This window comes from Lynx canadensis, chromosome C1 (assembly GCF_007474595.2).
Source record: "Lynx canadensis isolate LIC74 chromosome C1, mLynCan4.pri.v2, whole genome shotgun sequence".
Classification (NCBI taxonomy): domain Eukaryota; kingdom Metazoa; phylum Chordata; class Mammalia; order Carnivora; family Felidae; genus Lynx; species Lynx canadensis.
This window is the reverse complement of record NC_044310.1, coordinates 148339861-148358446: the sequence shown is the minus strand read 5'-3', so window position 1 is coordinate 148358446 and position 18586 is coordinate 148339861. Positions and strand designations below refer to the sequence as shown.

Here is an 18586-nt window from a genome sequence, read left to right as displayed (position 1 = left end):
CTTTTCTTTTCCTATCGTTTGTACGTCTTTGTTTTCCCTTGACCATTCTAGTCAGGAGTTGTTTTTTTTTAATAGTTTTTTTTAAAAATATGTTTTTGTTCTGTTCTTTCCTGAGAAACTGGCTTCTGGTTTTGTTGTTCTCTCTCTGGGCAGTGGAGAGGTGATGGAGTGACCAGCCTGATGAGCTGTGTTTCTTAGTTCTGGGCGACAGCTCTGTCTTGTTATGGTGCCTCCAGCCATTGCTGGCCTTGCTGCTTCAGCAGTGATCCATACAGGACACAGCTGGTAGAGAGAACGGTAGCGGTATCAAGGTCTCTCTTCCATTCATGTACACGTATCTCTGCTGTAAGTGGCCATCTTCCATCCCTCACTCTGGAACCCAGTTACCTCTATTTTCTTAGGGGCTTTTCAGAGTTTTGTTTTATATCTTTGGTTGTTATTTGTGTGTAGACTCCATCAGTTCTCAATTATGTAGCATTTTCAGGGTTGGAGAAGAGAGTACAGGAATTGTTGTCCTATTTAACTTGACATCTTATTAAGAACCACATGCCTTTTCAGAGTTACAATAAATATATCCAGATAGTTCCCATTACCCATACTAAGGGTTTAGTAGCCATCAGCTGGTAAGGGTCTTTTCTTCCTGAGCAATTAAATTTAATAACACCCACTCCCAACCCCCAGTCACAAAAGGAGATATTTGTTTCTGGCTAAGCTCTGGGGATATCACTTGGTAATTGCTTCCCTGAGGGCAAAGTGATCTGATTCCATTTTTAAATGACATTAAAATTGGACACGGATAACACCCAATTTAACTTTTTCTTATCTGGGGGCATTTTGAAATAGGTTTTCTGTGTTCTCTATTATAAAAATCATAAGCATTCTAAATATTAGCACCCATATTTTTTGACAGGGAAATATATATATTTCATAATATTAAATGCTTCTATATCTTTTTCTTGTATGTTCTATAACTATCCCTTTAAATGAGATGACTTCTAATTGTAAACATGTTGTGGTACTTTTAAAAAACTGTTTAAAAACTCTTCAATTTGGTTTCGGTGAATTACATAGGAAAGAATTCCTAGGAAAGCAGTGCCGTAGTCCCTAAGAGGCAGGCGGCTGCTAGGTTGACTTGCCACACTTCCGTAGATTGTGGGCAACGAATCCGAATAGATTTAAACAGTGTATTCCTCAGGGCACAGCAAGCAGTGTGAGCTTCAAGGTTTTTCTTTCCCCCCGAAGTCTTGTGAGGGCAGTTTGTGTCTGTGTCATAGCGGAGATACCCTGAGCTCACAAAACTCTTTCATCTTTTGAGGGGATTGCTAGCAAACCTAGCCCAAGAGTCATTTTATCTTTGTACCTATCACAGAACAAATCTGCCCTCTGACTGGGAGGGACACAAATTACTGCAAAAAAGTCATCATAAGGGGTGTATAAACACCCTGAAGAATTGCCTCCCAACAAAATAAAAAGCTGATTTGGCTTTTCATGAAAACTGTGAGGTGTTGTGAAATATAATTTTTTTCTTCTACCCACCCCCCTACCTTCACATGTCTCTGTCTAAAGTAGAACTGTCACTGGGGCACCTGGGTGGCTCAGTCGGTTAAGCGTCCGACTTCGGCTCAGGTCATGATCTCGCGGTCCGTGAGTTCGAACCCCGCATCGGGCTCTGTGCTGACACCTCAGAGCCTGGAACCTGCTTCAGATTCTGTGTCTCCCTCTCTCTCTGACCCTCCCCCGTTCATGCTCTGTCTCTGTCTCAAAAATAAATAAACGTTAAAAAAAAATTAAAAAAAAATAAAGTAGAACTGTCAGTCCTAAAAAGGTAAACAGCTAATAACACTAAACCTCCTACAATTAATTACTCTCAACTTCCAGAAGCTGAAAATGAAGGTAATTTTTAAAACTTGATAAAGTAAAAATGCAAATGAGTGAGTTTAACTTGTGTGTACAGTCTGGGACAAACAGATGAGCTTCATGATTGTGTTTCATATGAGATCGGCCAATAATATTTCCAATTTCAAAAATGTTTTACATATAAAATGGAATTTTTCCATTATTAAACTGAAGAAGTTTAAAAATTGTTCTTAGGGGGGCGCCTGGGTGGCGCAGTCGGTTAAGCGTCCGACTTCAGCCAGGTCACGATCTCGCGGTCTGTGAGTTTGAGCCCCGCGTCGGGCTCTGGGCTGATGGCTCAGAGCCTGGAGCCTGTTTCTGATTCTGTGTCTCCCTCTCTCTGCCCCTTGCCCGTTCATGCTCTGTCTCTTTCTGTCCCCAAAATAAATAAACGTTGAAAAAAAAAAATTTAAAAAAAAAATTGTTCTTAGGAAATTTTTTGCTTAAATACATAACCAATAACAACAAGCCTTTTCTAAGGTTGTGCGGTATATTACTATTCAGCAGTCTGAAATTCTCAAACTTTTAGAATCTAAGCTTGTTTAGAATAAACTCACCATTAGTTGCTGATTTATTTTAACCAAATGATATTCTGTACTATAAATATTGGTTAAAGAATTTATAAAGAAAACCATTCCGTGTGGTCAAACAGTATGTGTGAAGATTTGGGGTTGTAATAGATAACCTCTCTATTTGCTAAAGACTTGCATAAAGGTTACCAGAGGTTCTCCCATCCTAACAGAATAATTTCTTTCCAGAATCTCTAGGGCTGCGGAGTAAAGTGCTGAGGAAAATTGAAGAGCTCAGGACAGAAGTGAAAACCCTTTCTTCTGGAATTCCTGATGAATTTCTATGTCCAATAACTAGGGAGCTTATGAAAGATCCTGTCATTGCATCAGGTATGTGTGATGCTTTTGTAAGTTTGAGGGCGTGTTGTGTGCTAAATGAATAAATGATGTAGATAGTTTACAGAAGTTTGTTTAAATGTGGAAAGTTTTTTAAATCTGTTTTATAGCTCATAAGTTTTTTTAAGTCATTTAATCTGAAGTAAACTGTTGAACATTATATATTTCTTTTGTTTTTAAATGTTTATTTGAGAGAGTGTGTGTGAACCAGTTGGGAAGGGGCAGAGAGAGAGGGGGAGAGAGAATTGCAAGCAGGCTCCACGCTGTCAGCACAGAGCCTGACATGGGGCTCCAACTCATGAATGGTGAGACCATGACCTGAGCCGAAATCAGGAGTTAGACGCTCAACTCACTGAGCCACCTAGGTGCCCTGAACATTATATATTTCGTAATAAAACTGGATGGAGTAGGTTAGGACAAAAGGAATAAGTTTTACAAGCTTTACTTAAACTTGTGAAATGCGTGTTCGGTTACAAGAATGCAAGTTAAAATACTGTTTTTGAGATAGACTGTTGAGATCTCTTATGTTTATTTTGTCTACCATGAATTTAAACAACCTTACAGGAATAAGATTTATAGATTATGAAGTTGCATCATTCCACATTAATTTCTAATCTTTGTCAGTAGACATAGGCATACATACTTTATCTAGTTGTAATCAGTGAATCCATATTTTTTTTTATCTTTGTGTAAAACTTTATACACTTCTAAATATTGACTTAGCCTAAATAACTTTATTCCACTGTGGCTCTATGCTACATTTTGACTCTTGCAAACACATACAAACACCAAACAGTAGAAATCTTTATTTTGTAAATATCATTGCACTGATATCTTAGTACTTATTTTTTTCTATTATTACCCATTACTTAGGGTTATTTTTATGATATGTGTGCTCTAAAGCAGAATTAATCAATGAGAATATTTTATGAACATGAAAAAGAACAATTTTGACAGTTTTTGTTAGGATATTCAGTGGACATTTGAAAAGTGTGTGGTCTTTCCCCATTGTATGGTCTTGGCATCCTTGTTGAAGATCATTTGACCACATATGTGAGGATTTATTTCTCGGTTATTTCATTCCATTGGTCTATATGTTTGTCTTAGTACAGTCAGTACCATACTATTTTGATTACTATAACTTTGTAATATGTTTTGAAATCAGGAAGTATGAGGCCTCTGGCTTTGTTCTTTCTCAGGATTGTTTTAGCGCTTTAGAGTCCTTTGGGATTCCATGTGAATTTTAGTACGGATTTTTTTCTATTTCTGTAAAAAGTGTCGTTGGGATTTTGATGGAGGTTGTGTTGCATCTATAGAGGACTTTGGGTAGTATGGAATTTTAACAACATTAACTCTTCCAATCCATGAATACAGGATGCCTTTCCATTTATTTGTGTCTTCTTTACTTCTTTCCACAATGTTTTGTAGGTTGCCAGGAATTTGTGTAAAAGCTTGCCAGGAATTTGATGAGAATGGTGTTTAATCTATAGAGCAATTCAGAATCGACATTTCCAACTCATGAATATCACACAGCTCTCCATTTATTTAGGTCTTTATATTTCAGTCTATAGGTTTTGCCTATACTTTGCTAATACTGTCCTTAGGTATTTACTATTTTTATGACACTATAAATACTAGTTGTGGGGTGCTTCAGTGGCTCAGTCAATTAAGCATCTGACTCTTGATTTTCACTCAGGTCATGATCTCACAGTTCATAAGGGTAGCCCATGTTGGGCTCTGCACTGACAGTGAGGAGCCTGCCTGGGATTCTCTCTCTCCCTCTCTCTGCTCCTCTCCCATGCATGTGCACATGCACACCCTCTCTCTCTCTCTCTATCAAAGATAAATAAACTTTTAAAAAAGTAGTTTTTAAAAATTGTCAATTCCCAATTCTTCATTGCTTGGTATTCCACAGTTGATTTTGTAGACTGACTTTGTATTCTGTGACCTTGCTTAGTTTATTGGTAATAATAGCTCTTTCATAGATTTTCTTCATACGTGATCATATCATCTGCAAGTAGGGATTTGTATTTCCAATTTGTATGCCTCCCTCTGTCCCCACCCCTTTTCCTGTTTCTTGTTACACTGGCTAGGATTTGCAGTGCAATGTTGAACAGAAGTGGTAAGAGTAGATAGTCATACCTTAATCTGCTCTTGGGCAGGGGGGGGGGGGAGCATTCAATCTTTTGCCATTAAGTATGATGTAAGCTGCCTTCTATCAAGTTAGAGAAGTTTTATTCTATCTCTAATTGCTGAGAATATTTAAAATGTTTATCCACTGAAATAAGATGGTTTTTCTCCTTTATCCTGTATTATGATTGATTACTGTATTCGTTTCCTGTTGCTGCCATATCAAATCATCACAAAATTAGTGGCTTAGAACAACATTTCTGTAGGTCAGAGGCCCAGTACATTCTCACAGGCTAAAGTCAAAGTATTGGCATGTTCTGTTCCTTGCTGGTGGCTCTAGGGAAGAATCCATTTCTTACTCATTTAGGTTGTTGGTAGAATTCAGTACCCTGCGATTTTAGGACTGAGACCTGTATGTTTTTGCTGGCTATAAGCTGAGGGCTGTTTCCAGCTGTGGTAGGCAGAATGTCCATGTCCTAGATCCCCAGAGCCTATGAATGTTACAAGGCCAAAAGGGTTTTGTAGATGTGATTAAGGATCTTGAGATGGAAGCGTCTCCTGTATTATCTGGGTAGACCCAGTGTAATCACAAGGATCCTTATAAGTGAAAGAGGGAAGCAGAAGAGTTGGGCAGAGAAGGAGATGTGACAACAGGATAGAGGTTATTATCTGATACCAGACAATGAGCTAAGGAATTTAGGCAGCCTTTAGAAGCTAATAAAGACAAGGGAAGAGATTTTCTGTCCCCTGGAGCCTTTGGAGAGAATGCCACCCTGCTGACACCTTGATTTCAACCCAGTGAAACTGATGTCATATTTCTGATTTGCAGAACTGTAAGATAACAAATTGTGTTAAGCCACTAAGTTTGTAGTATTTTGTTCTAGAGGCAATAGGAAACTAATACACTGGCCTCTTGGACTGTTTCATTTCTTGGCTTGGGGCCTTTTTCCATCTTCAAACCTAGTGACAGTATCCTTCTTGTATCACATTGCATCTCTTTGACCCACCTTCCTACCTTCCTCTTTGGCTTTTAAGAACTCATGTGATACGATAATTTCCTGTCTTAAAATCAGCTTATTAGTGACCTTAATTCCTTTGCAACCTTAGTTCTCTTTTGCCATGTTAACATAACACAGTCATAGGTTCCAATTAGGATGTGGACATATTTGTGAGTCATTATTCTACTTAACACAATTAGATTCATTGATTTTTTTTTATTGTGATGATATACATATATATAAAACCATTTTAACAATTTTTGAGTGTACAATTCAGTGGTATTGAATTTGACTATTCTGGATACCTTATAGAAGTAGAATCATGGAATATTTGTCCTTTTGTGTTGACTTATTTTACTTAGTATAATGTCTTCGGGGTTCATGCACACTGTAGCATGTGTCACAATTGCTTTCCTTTTTAAAGCTGAAAAATATTTCATTGTGTGGATATACCATATTTAGTATATGCATCCAGCCATGGACATTTGGGTTGTTACTCCCTTTTGGCTATTGTGAATAATGCCACTGTGAACATGAGTGTACAAATATCTGCTCAAGTCCCTGCCTTTAGTTCTTTTGGGTATATATCAAGAAGTGGAATTGTTAGGTCATATAGTAATTCTATATTTAATTTTTTGAGGAACCACCTATACCATCTCCACAGGGGCGGCACTATTTTACATTCTCACCATCAGTGCACAAGGGTTCCAAGTTTTCTACATCCTTGCCAGGACTTGTTATTTTCTGGTGTTTGTATTGTTTTATAATAGCCATCCCGATGGGTGTGAGGTGGTATCTCATTGCGGTTTTGATTTACATTTCTCTAGTGATTAGGATGCTGACCTTCTTCTGTACTTATTGACCATTTTATATGTCTTCTTTGGAGAAATGTCTATTTAAGTCCTTTGCCATTTTTCAATCTGTTTTTGTTGTTTAGTTATAGGAGTCATTTATGTATTCTGGATATCAATCCCTTATCAGATATGATTTAGAAATGTATCTCCCATTCCACAGGTTGCCTTTTCACTTTGTTATAGGGCCCTTTGATACACAAAAGTTCTTAATTTTGATGAAGTCCAGTTTATTTTTTCTTTTACTGCATGTGTTTTTGGTGTTATATTTGGGAAATCATTACCAAATCCAATGTCTTGAAGCATTCCCCTGAGTTTTATTATCTTTTGTATATGGTCTACTTATCCTTTTGAATGCAGATACTCACTTTACCAACCCCGTTTGTTAAAGAATGGTCTTGGCACCCTTGTTGAAAACACTTGACTATGTGGGGGTTTGCTTCTCTTATATTCTATTGGTCTACATAGCTGTCTTTATGCCAGTACCATACTGTTTTGATTATGGTAGCTTTGTATATAGTAACTTTTGAAATCAAGAAATGTGAGTCTTCCAACCTTTTTTCTTCAGGATTGTTCTGGCTCTTTAGGATCTATTGTAATTCATACACAAAATGTCTTTGGGATTTTGAGAGGGATTGCAATGTGGATCACATGGACTCTGTAATTTCTTTAGGTAGTATGGGAATTTTAACCACTGTCTTCCAGTCCATGAGCACAGGATGCCCTTTTTGTTTAATTTCTTACAGCAGTGTTCCATAGTTTTCAGCATACAAGTCTTTCACCTCTTTAAGTTTATGACTAAGTATTTAATTCTTTTTGATGCTATTTGTAAATAGAATTTTCTTAATTTTATTTTTGGATTCTTTATGGTCAGTGTGTGGAACCACAGCTGATTTTTATATGTTGATTTTTGTATCCTGCAGCTTTGCTGAATTGATTTCTTAGAACTTTCTTTTGGAATCTTTAGGGTTTGAATTATCTTCTTCACTTATTGCTGGATTTGACCTGCTAATATTTCCAGCGTTGTTGTATCTGTGTTCTTAAGAGATACTGGAGTTTTCTTGCTTTATTATAGGAAAGTTTCTTTTAATTATAATTCCAAATCTAGCTTTTAATACATAATTTCATCAAATTAGATTTCTGAGTATTCTCTCTTCTTGGAGGTTTGCATTTTCTGTTACCTTAAAATATACTTGTTGGCATCATTTAATATATTTTTTGTTGAATTGTATCTCATTTGTTTTAATCTTGATTCTCTTTTTGTTTATAGTTGCATAGTATTTTTCTTTCAATCTACTTTTAAAATAAACGTAGTGTACATCTTGATGTAACTTTACCTAAATTGAATCATAAAGTAGGTCTTTCTGGAGTTCTTAAGCTTCTGAAGCATTGTTTGATTTATCCATGTTGTTGTACAAAGCAGTAATTTGTTAACTTTTATGTGTCAATATACTATAAATTATCCATTCTGTCATTGTTACCTGCCATGAATCTTTATTCATGTTTTTTGGTGAACACACATATGCATTGTTATTGGGTATATTCCATAGAGTAGATATGCACAGGTTATTATCCAGAGTGGTTGAAACAGCTTTACCCCCTCCAGCAGTGTATAAGAATTATAGTTCCTCCATAGCCTTACTTCTATTTGGTATTGCCTGTGTCTTCCACATGCAGTTCTAAAAAATGACAGGTCTGTACACTTGGTCCAGTTACCCCAGTGCCAACATTTGCAAAATGATATATCACAAGTAGGATATGAACACTGATGCAATCTACCAAGCTTATTTAGATTTCCCCAGCTCCATGTAATGTGTATTAAGTTCTATAAGTTTGTCCCTTTTGGAAGTTTGAGCATCAGCCACCAGTCAAGACAGAACAGCTCCAAACCTACACACCTTCTTTTGTCTTTTTCTAACTATATCCATCACCTGCCTGCTCTCTCCTCATTCTGTTCTCCATTTCTTTCAAAAAAAATTTTTTAAACATTTATTTTTGAGAGACAGAACACGAGTTGGGGAGGGGCAGAGAGAGAGAGGGAAACACAGAATCTGAAGCAGGCTCCAGGCTCTGAGCTGTCAGCACAGAGCCCGACATGGGGCTTGAACCCACGAACCATGAGATCATGACCTGAGCTGAAGTTGGACACTTAACTGACTGAGCCAACCAGGCGCCCCTCTATTCTCCATTTCTAAACTTTGTCATTTCAAAAGTACCTTATGAATAGAATCATATAGTAAATAACATTTGGGGATTAGGTTTTTTCAATTAGCATTATCCAGGGAGAGTTGCCATTCATTTATTTTTAGTCTTCCTGTGTTACTTTTAGAGGTGTTCCCTGTGGAAAACATACAAAAACATACATATAGTTGAAGTTGAATTAAAATCTCAGTCTTCATCTTTAGTGGAATTGAACTGATGGCTTTATATTGTGATTGATAAATTTGGGCTAATTCCTGCCAACATATTTCCACTTGATTCTGCTTTCTTCTAGCTCGTTTCCCCCCTTCTTTCCTGAATTTTTCTGAATTAATCACATCCTTTTTGGTGTTTTTCCCTTGATGTTTCAGAAGGCCTCTATACCTTATCTGTTAAACTAACTGCCTCAGAAGCATTCTTACAGAGTATTTTTAAAAAGCAGCATGCAGGGGCGCCTGGGTGGCGCAGTCGGTTAAATGTCCGACTTCGGCTCAGGTCACGATCTCGCGGTCCGTGAGTTCGAGCCCCGCGTCAGGCTCTGGGCTGATGGCTCGGAGCCTGCTTCCGATTCTGTGTCTCCCTCACTCTCTGCCCCTCCCCCGTTCATGCTCTGTCTCAAAAATAAATAAATGTTAAAAAAAAATTTTTTTTAAAGCAGCATGTGATTGGTGAAAAACAAGCAATAGAGAAATATATATTTTGAAAATGTGGAGGCTTTGATATATCCATCCAGATATTTTTCTATTTATAATTTCATCCTGTGACAAAGCAATATGATACAATCTTTTAAAAAATTGCTTTCATTTACTTAATATATCAGAGAGTATTTCATTTTAGTATATTCAGAACTACCTCATTCTCAACTACAGGATGTATTTCATGGCATGACTGTGCCATAAAGTTTTCCAAGTAATTCTGTAGAAAAAATCCTTAGTCATGTAGTATATACAGGTACACTTATTTAAATGTAACTATTGGATAAAAATCTTAATATTGATAGGTACTGCCATACTTTAATTATGCTCATCTTTCATTCTTTTTAAAAATTGGCTTGCCCAATTTTTGCCCATTCAGACCTCCTGATGAATTTTAGAATCATCGTATTAAACAAAAGAAAATCTAATTGACATTATTATTAGAATTACAGAAACCTAAAATCAAACTTAATTTGGGGGTGGAGTGGGTAGTAGAAATGAAAACATTACACTAGTCAGGTATTCCTGACAATGCTTTTGAACAGTAATTATACACAATTAGCTGTGTGAGTATTAAATACTTCGGAAGATATTGTTTCTTAGGTTCATTCCTTAGAAATATTCAGAGCTTATATCTGTTTTCACTTTCTGATGTTTGTGGGATCCTAATTCTGTTCTTTGTTGTCTATTCAGTCAAGTATTACCTGCGGAATTTCAGGGCAGGAAGAGGGCATTTAGCTCCAGAGAGGTGTTGGAGAGCAACAGGGGACAGAGCAAGCTTTTTTCTTGGACAAAGACAATATAAATTCAAAGCCCAGGCCAGTTAGCTAATATTTTTCACTTGAACTTGGAAGTCAGCTATACATGTAAAAAGATGGTTCCTTTTTGTCACATTTCTAAGTATAATGTAGCAAGAAATATAAGGGCTCACTTAATCTGCTTTGTTACCAGAAATAGAAGTCTAAGAAACAAATCTTAAAAAGGTATTGTTACTTTGGTATTTTACCAGAACCTCTTCATCTGAGTATATTAAATTATTAAATAAAGTTTTGTGAGTGGAACTTATTAAATATTGCTTACCCCTTAGAACTAGCTGGTACAGTTCTTGATTTGTCAACTTGATATCCTAATTTATAGCAAAAGTCAAATGGTACCATTTGGACAAAAAATATTTTATTGAAGGTTTTAAAATTTAAGTCAGTTTTAAAAAGTAGTAAAAATAAGCAAACTTAGTTAATACTGAATACATATATTCTTTTAAATATTGTCATTTGTCCCCCTGGCAACATGTTTGATTTCAAATAAGCTAACTCTAATTGTAGTAAACTTCATGCATGAATTTTTCAAAGAAACCAGGAGTGTCATTAATACAAATTATAAGCTGCAAATGTTTTTAGTTATAATAATGCTTCAGTGACTTTTCATTTATGCATGAAAGGCTCTATGTATATGTGTGGGTGGGGATGTGGCCTTTGCTTTGTAGCTCTAATAATCCCTCTGCTCTGGGATGACCTTCAGAACAGTCTGAAACCTTATTAGCAATGCTATAGATCCAACCCAAATTCCTGATTTTCCTATTTATCAAGTATTTGTTACCAGTAGAAAACTCTTGGTATTATAAAATAGTGATTCATTAGAATAACCATGAAAAGCTGATATTGAACTTTAGGGTAAACTATGGCCAGTGTAACTGACTTAGTTACAGTAGGAAGCCTGTACCTCCATAGACTGAATGATTTGACATGTTACACACTACTACCACCCAAGCAGGCAAGGAAAAATTATTCACCTAAGAAAATTCAATTAAAGGTGACAAAACACCGTGTGATAACATTTTCTAACAGTGCAGATAAAATATATATTAAAAGTAGAGAGTAGAGAATATGAAAAAATTGAATATGCTCACTGATTATTAACTGATGGAAAACATATTTGAAGTTTTGAGTACTACTTACTATAAAGAACCAGTGGATGCTAATAGTATTCTTGGTCTCTTTTTAAAAGATATTAGTGTAGGGGTACCTGGATGGCTCAGTCGGTTGAGTGTCTGACTTCGTCTCAGGTCATGATCTCACGGTCCATGGGTTTGAGCCCCATAGGGGGCTCTGTGCTGACAGCTCAGAGTCTGCTTTGGATTCTGTGTCTCCTACTTTCTCTGTCCCTCCCTGGCCTACGCATGAGTTCTCTCTCTCTCTCAAAAATAAACAAACATTAAAAAAAAAAAAAAAGATATTAGTGTAAAGGTAACCAAAAAATCAAAAATACAAACCTCCCTAAGCATTAAAATTGGTGAAACTAGCTCCTATAGTGAAAGTTTATTTATGTGATATATAACAAGAATGATAAGTATTACCAATTTATTGCTCAGTAATTCTACCAGTGGATTTAATTCCTCCCTAAAGAGAAAAAAGATTTGACATTAGCTAACAAAGCATAATCCAACCTAAAAGCAAGGATTCAGAGAGGGTAGAAATAAAAGGATAGGCAAAAATGACACAGTTGCAAGTAAAAGTAAAGAAAGGTTACATACTTGTCTGCAAACATAGACCTCAGACCAAAAAACAAATTTTTAAGACACACAAAGATACCATGTGATATTGAAGATCAAAGCTCTCAGTGAAGATAACCATTATGCAGTCTCAAACAGCAACAACTTTCTTAAAGTAGAAACTACAGTGTGCGGAAAAAGCACAGTAATAGGCTTGATCGTATCTCTCAGTTGAAAATAGATCTGTGTATCAAACACTGAATGTTCAAAATAGAAAGTACACTTTTTAAAACAGATATGGGACATTCATAAATATTAGCCATATTTAAGCACCGAACACTATCACTACCAGAAGTAACACAAACAGCATTATCTCTCCACAATGGAACATAACTAAGAAATTAATAACAAAAGTGGGCCTCTTTCATCTGGAAGGTCAAAAACATTCTATTATCAGATTTATGTAGCCTCGTGACACATGAATTAGCTGTTAATGAACTCATAATGTTCCACATAGTAATAATATTAACATGCACATCATTTATCAGTAATAGGCCAGCGTGATGGTACTACATAAGATTGAGGTTCATTATACTCAATTTTTTTTGGTTTTGTTTTTAAGTCGGCTTCATGCCCAGCATGGAGCCTAACACAGGGCTTGAACTCACAACCCTGAGACAAAGACCTGAGTGGAGACCAAGAGTCAGATGCTTAAACCGCTGAGCCACCCAGGTACCCCCATTATACTCAGATTTTTATAAATAAAAATTGAATATGTTTTCCTGTCAAACTAGTCCTACAATTCAACAGTAAGACAAATAATCCAATTAAAAAATAGGCAAAGGATTTGAATAGACCTTTCTTCATAAGAGATCTACAAGCGGTCAATAAGTATTAGATGTCCAATATCATCATGGAAATGAAAATCAAAACCACATTTAGATACCACTTGACACCTACGGCAAAAACTAGAACTTAACATGTGTTGGAAGCATGTGCAGAAATATTGCTGATGGAAATGTAAAATGGTACAGCTGTTGTTTAAAACCGGCACTTCCTCAAAAAGCTAAACACAGTCACCATGTCTAGCAATTGTAGATCTACATCTGAGAGAATTGAAAACATTCATACACAAAGTTTACGTGAATACTCACAGCCTTATTGATATGCAAAACATTGATATAGCCAAAACATGGAAATAACCCAAATGTCCCATCACTGAATAAATGAATAAAATGTGATATGCCCATACAATGGAATACTGATCAGCTAGAAGGACAAATACTTCTACATGCTACATGGATGAACCTTGGAAACATGCTAAGTGAAAGAAGCCAGAAACCAAAGACTACATATTGTATGATCCTATTTATAGGAAATGTCCAAAATAGGCAAATCTACAGAGACAGAAAGTAGATGAGTGGTTGCCAAGAGAGGGGAGAGTGAATGCTAAGGGGTACAGGATTTTTCTGAGTGATGAAAATGTTTCGAAGTTAGTATAATTCAAAGTTAAGCAATCATCACCACCAAGAACCATTAAATTGTATACTAAAAAAGGGTGGATTTTGTGGTGTGTAAATTATATCTCAAAAAGGCAGTAACAGTATCTACAGAAAGCATGTACCATCTCTAGGACTCTGGGGAACACAAGCAAGTTGAGGTTATCAGAACCTCACATAGGTCTCTCAGAACCAGAGTTCAGGCCTTTAAAGAAGGGGTACTACCCAACTGGTGCCTCTAAAGGGGTAGGATAGGACAAATTTGGGCATACACCTACAAAGAAGCAAGCAAAAAAATCTGGAGAGTATAACCAACTACCCCTGCCAGATGAAGGGCCATGGCCAGGCACAACACTGATAGGAGATATCACTCTGTTTTTGTCTTCCTCTAGAAGATTCCTATTGCAAGATCTAACAAGGAGTCAACTGACAAAAGCAGAAATGTGGTTTGCATTATCCTGGCTCCAGCATGCTGAATCCCCAGTATTGTGCATGAATTTGGAGCTTAGCGACAATAGCTTAATAAGTCTAATCAGCATTTACCAAGTTAAATCAAAGAGGAATCAATAGCCTTTCACTTGTGTGTAAATATATGTAAACAAAAAGCAGTTAAAAGGCATAACATTGCCACAACATGGGACTGAGAGGATATTATGCTAAGTGAAGTCAGACAAAGAAAGACAAGTATCATATGATTTCAGTTGTATGTGGAATCTAAAAAGAAATAATAAAAAGCAGAAACAGATCCATAAATACAGGGAATAAACTCATGATTGCCAGAATGGAGGGGGGTAGGGGAATGGGCAAAATTGGTGAAGGGGAACAGGGATACAGGCTTCCACTTCTGGAATAAGTCAGGGGGATATAAGGTACGGTATAGGGAATATAGCCAAGAGTATTGTAATACCATTGTATGATGACCAATGGTAGCTACACTTGTGAGCATAGCACAATATACAGACTTATCAAATCCGTATGTTGTACAGCTGAGACTAATGTAACATTGTGTGTCAATTTCAATTAAAAAAAAAAATAACAGAGGACAATGTACCAGATCAACATGAAGAAGACTATAACACATCCCTACAAAGTAAACTTGGAACAAATGGAAAGCATACCCCACTAATTTGAAGATACAATGTCAGCAAGATGCCACTATTAGTGATACAGATGATGATAGATTCCATTGGAAGGACCACACAACAAATAACCTAGAAAATAAAACAGTATCGCTTATAGTCCTATCAAATATTAAAACATGTTTTAAGCCTCTATATAACACAGTACGAGATTGGCACATGAATAAACAGAATGGAAATACTTTTTTTTTTAATCGAGGAATTGATACAAGTGCATTTGGAAATCATTTTAGTGAATGATAAAAATGGCGTTTGTTAAGTCAGTGGTAATAAATACTTTTAACAAGTTGTATTCTTACAACATAATAACCATATGGAAAAGGGTAAAACTGGCTTCATCTCTTATACTGTACATGTAAATTTCAAATGGATTAGAGATAAACAAGTCCCAAAAGAAAATGCAGATAAATTCCTTGATAATCTGGAAATAGAGACATTTCCTAACCTGGACTCAAAATCCAAGAGAAATCTCTGAAAAACTGATGAAGTGCCAATATTCCAAAGGTACAAAAAATATTCATGGAATACCAATCCTTCTCAAACTTCCAAAAACTAGAAAAGGAGGGAGCACTTCCAAACTCATTTTATAAGGGCAGCATTACTCCGATAGCAAAACCAGACAAGGACATTACAAGAAAATTACAGACCAATATCCCGGATGAACATAGATGTAAAATTCCTCAATTGTAGCAAATCAAATTCAATACATTAAAAGGGTTACACACCATGATCAAGTGGGACTTATTCCAAGGATGCAAGAATGGTTCAACCTCTGTAAATCACCATCATATATCACATTGACAAAAATGAAGAATAAAAGATCCTATCTCGATGCAGAAAAAGCCTTTGACAAAATCCAACATTCATTTATGATAAAAGCACTCAACAAAATGGGTATAGAGGGAATGTACTTCAACATAATAAAGGCCATATAGGACAAGCCCACAGCTAGTATCAGTGTCAGCAGTGAAAAGTTGAAATCTTTTCCACTAAGATTGGGAATAAGAGAACCTAGTCTCATTACTTTTATTCAACATAGTACTGGAAGTCATAGCTAGAGCAGTTAGGTGAAGCAAAGCACAAAGAAAAGACATCCAAATTGGAAAGGAAGAAGTAAAATGATCTCTGCAGATGACATGTTTTTATACATGGAAAAGTGTGAAGACTCCACAAAAACACTGTTAGAACTAATCAACAAAGTATTAGGATACAAAATTAATACACAGAAATTTGTTGCATTTCTGTACACTAGTAACAAGCTGTCAGAAATTAATACTCCCATTTACAACTGAATAAAAAAGATACCTAGGAATAAATTTAACCAAGGAGGTAAAAAATCTATAGACTGAAAATTATAATATATTGAGAAAAGAAAGTGAAGAATACATGAAGAAATGGAAAGACATGGATTGAAAGAATATTGTTAAAATGTCTATACTACCCAAAGCAATCTATAGATTCAGTGTAATCTCTATCAAAATTCCAATGGCATTTTTCACAAAAATAGAGCAAACAATCCTAAAATTTGTGTGGAAGCACAGAAGACCTTGAATAGCCAAAGAAATCTTAATGAAAAAGCTGGAGGCATCACATTTCCTGATTTCAGACTATATTACAAAGCTATATATAGCATCAAAACAGTATGGTGTTGGCATAAAAACAGACACATAACAGAATAGAGAGCCCAGAAATAAACCCACACATATATGATCATTAATCTACAACTAAGGAGCCAGGAATATACAATGGGGAAAGGATGGTTTCTTCAATAATTGGCGCTAGGAAAACATGAGCCGTGTGCAAATAGAATGAAATGGGACCTTACACCTTATACAAAATCCACTCCAAATGGATTAAAGACAGTGTAAGACATGAAGCCAAAAAACTCCCAGAAGAAACATAGATGGTAAGCTCCTTGATATCTGGCTTGGCAATGATTTTTTTTTTTTTTTTGATTCCACACTGAAAGCAAAGGGAACAAAAGCAAAAATAAGTGGGACTACATCAAACTGAAAAGCTTCTGCACAGCAAAAGAAACCATCAGCAAAGTGAAAAGGCAGCCTACAAAATGGGGGAAAATACTTACAAATCACATATCTGATAAAGATTAATATCCAAAATATATAAAGAACTCCTATAACTCAATAGCAAAAAATGAATAAAAGATGAGCAGAGGATCTAAATGTACATTTTTCCAAAGATGACCTACAGAGGGTCAGCAAGTACATGAAAAGGTGCTCAACATTACTAATCATCAGGAAATTACAAAACCACAATGAGCAGTCACCTCACACCTGTTAGAAATGCTTATTAAAAAAAAAAAAAAAAAAGCCTGGGATTGTGATGCTTCCCGAGTAATATTGAAGACGACCAAAGCGGGAGGCACCACAATCCCAGACTTCAGCCTCTACTACAAAGCTGTAATCATCAAGACAGCATGGTATTGGCACAAAAATAGACACCTAGACCAATGGAATAGAATAGACTCCAGAATTGGACCCACAGAAGTGTGGCCAACTAATCTTTGACAAAGCAGGAAAGAATATCCAATGGAAAAAAGACAGTCTCTTTAACAAATGGTGCTGGGAGAACTGGACAGCAACATGCAGAAGAATGAAATGAGACCACTTTCTTACACCATTCACAAAAATAAACTCAAAATGGATGAAGGACCTGAATATGAGACAGGAAACCATCAAAACCCTAGAAGAGAAAGCAGGAAAAAACCTCTCTGACCTCAGCCGCAGCTATTTCTTACTTGACACATCTCCAAAGGCAAGGGAATTAAAAGCAAAAATGAACTATTGGGACCTCATGAAGATAAAAAGCTTCTGCATTACAAAGGAAACAATCGACAAAACTAAAAGGCAACTGGCGGAATAGGAAAAGATATTTGCAAATGACGTATCAGACCAAGGGTTTAGTACCCAAAATCTGTTAAGAACTCACCAAACTCTACACCCAAAAAACAAATAATCCAGTGAAGAAATGGGCAGAAAACATGAACAGACACTTCTCTAAAGAAGACATCCGGATGGCCAACAGGAACATGAAAAGATGCTCAACGTCACTCCACATCAGGGAAATACAAATCAAAACCACACTGAGCTATCACCTCATGCCAGTCAGAGTGGCTAAAATGAACAAATCAGGAGACTATAGATGCTGGAGAGGATGTGGAGAGACGGGAACCCTCTTGCACTGTTGGCAGGAATGCAAACTGGTGCAGCCACTCTGGAAAAGTGTGGAGGTTCCTCAAAAAATTAAAAATAGATCTACCCTATGACCCAGCAATAGCACTGCTAGGAATTTACCCAAGGGATACAGGAGACGATGCATAGGGGCACTTGTACCCCAATGTTTATAGCAGCACTTTGAACAATAGCCAAATTATGGAAAGAGCCTAAATGTCCATCAACTGATGAATGGATAAAGAAATTATGGTTTATATACACAATGGAATACTACTTGGCAATGAGAAAGAATGAAATACGGCCTTTTGTAGCAACGTGGATGGAACTGGAGAGTATTATACTAAGTGAAATAAGCCATACAGAGAAAGACAGATACCATATGTTTTCACTCTTATGTGGATCCTGAGAAACTTAACACCATGGGGGTGGGGAAGGGAAAAAAAAAAAAAGGGAGGGAGGCAAACCATAAGAGACTCTTAAAAACTGAGAATAAACTAAGGGTTGATGGGGGGTGGGAGGGAAAATTGGGTGATGGGCATTGAGGAGGGCACCTGTTGGGATGAGCACTGGAAACCAACTTGACAATAAATTT

At 36.5% G+C, this 18586-nt stretch overlaps 1 protein-coding gene across 6 annotated transcripts in view; it reads left to right on the top strand.

Moving 5' to 3' along the window:
* WDSUB1 (WD repeat, sterile alpha motif and U-box domain containing 1) overlaps positions 1–18586 on the top strand; it is a 52670-nt gene that overhangs the window by 30508 nt on the left and 3576 nt on the right. For all 6 annotated transcript variants that reach the window (XM_030328102.2, XM_030328104.1, XM_030328105.1 and 3 more), the window contains one exon: positions 2655–2795. In XM_030328102.2, coding sequence (XP_030183962.1) covers positions 2655–2795 — 141 coding nt within the window. The remainder of the gene's footprint in view (positions 1–2654; positions 2796–18586) is intronic.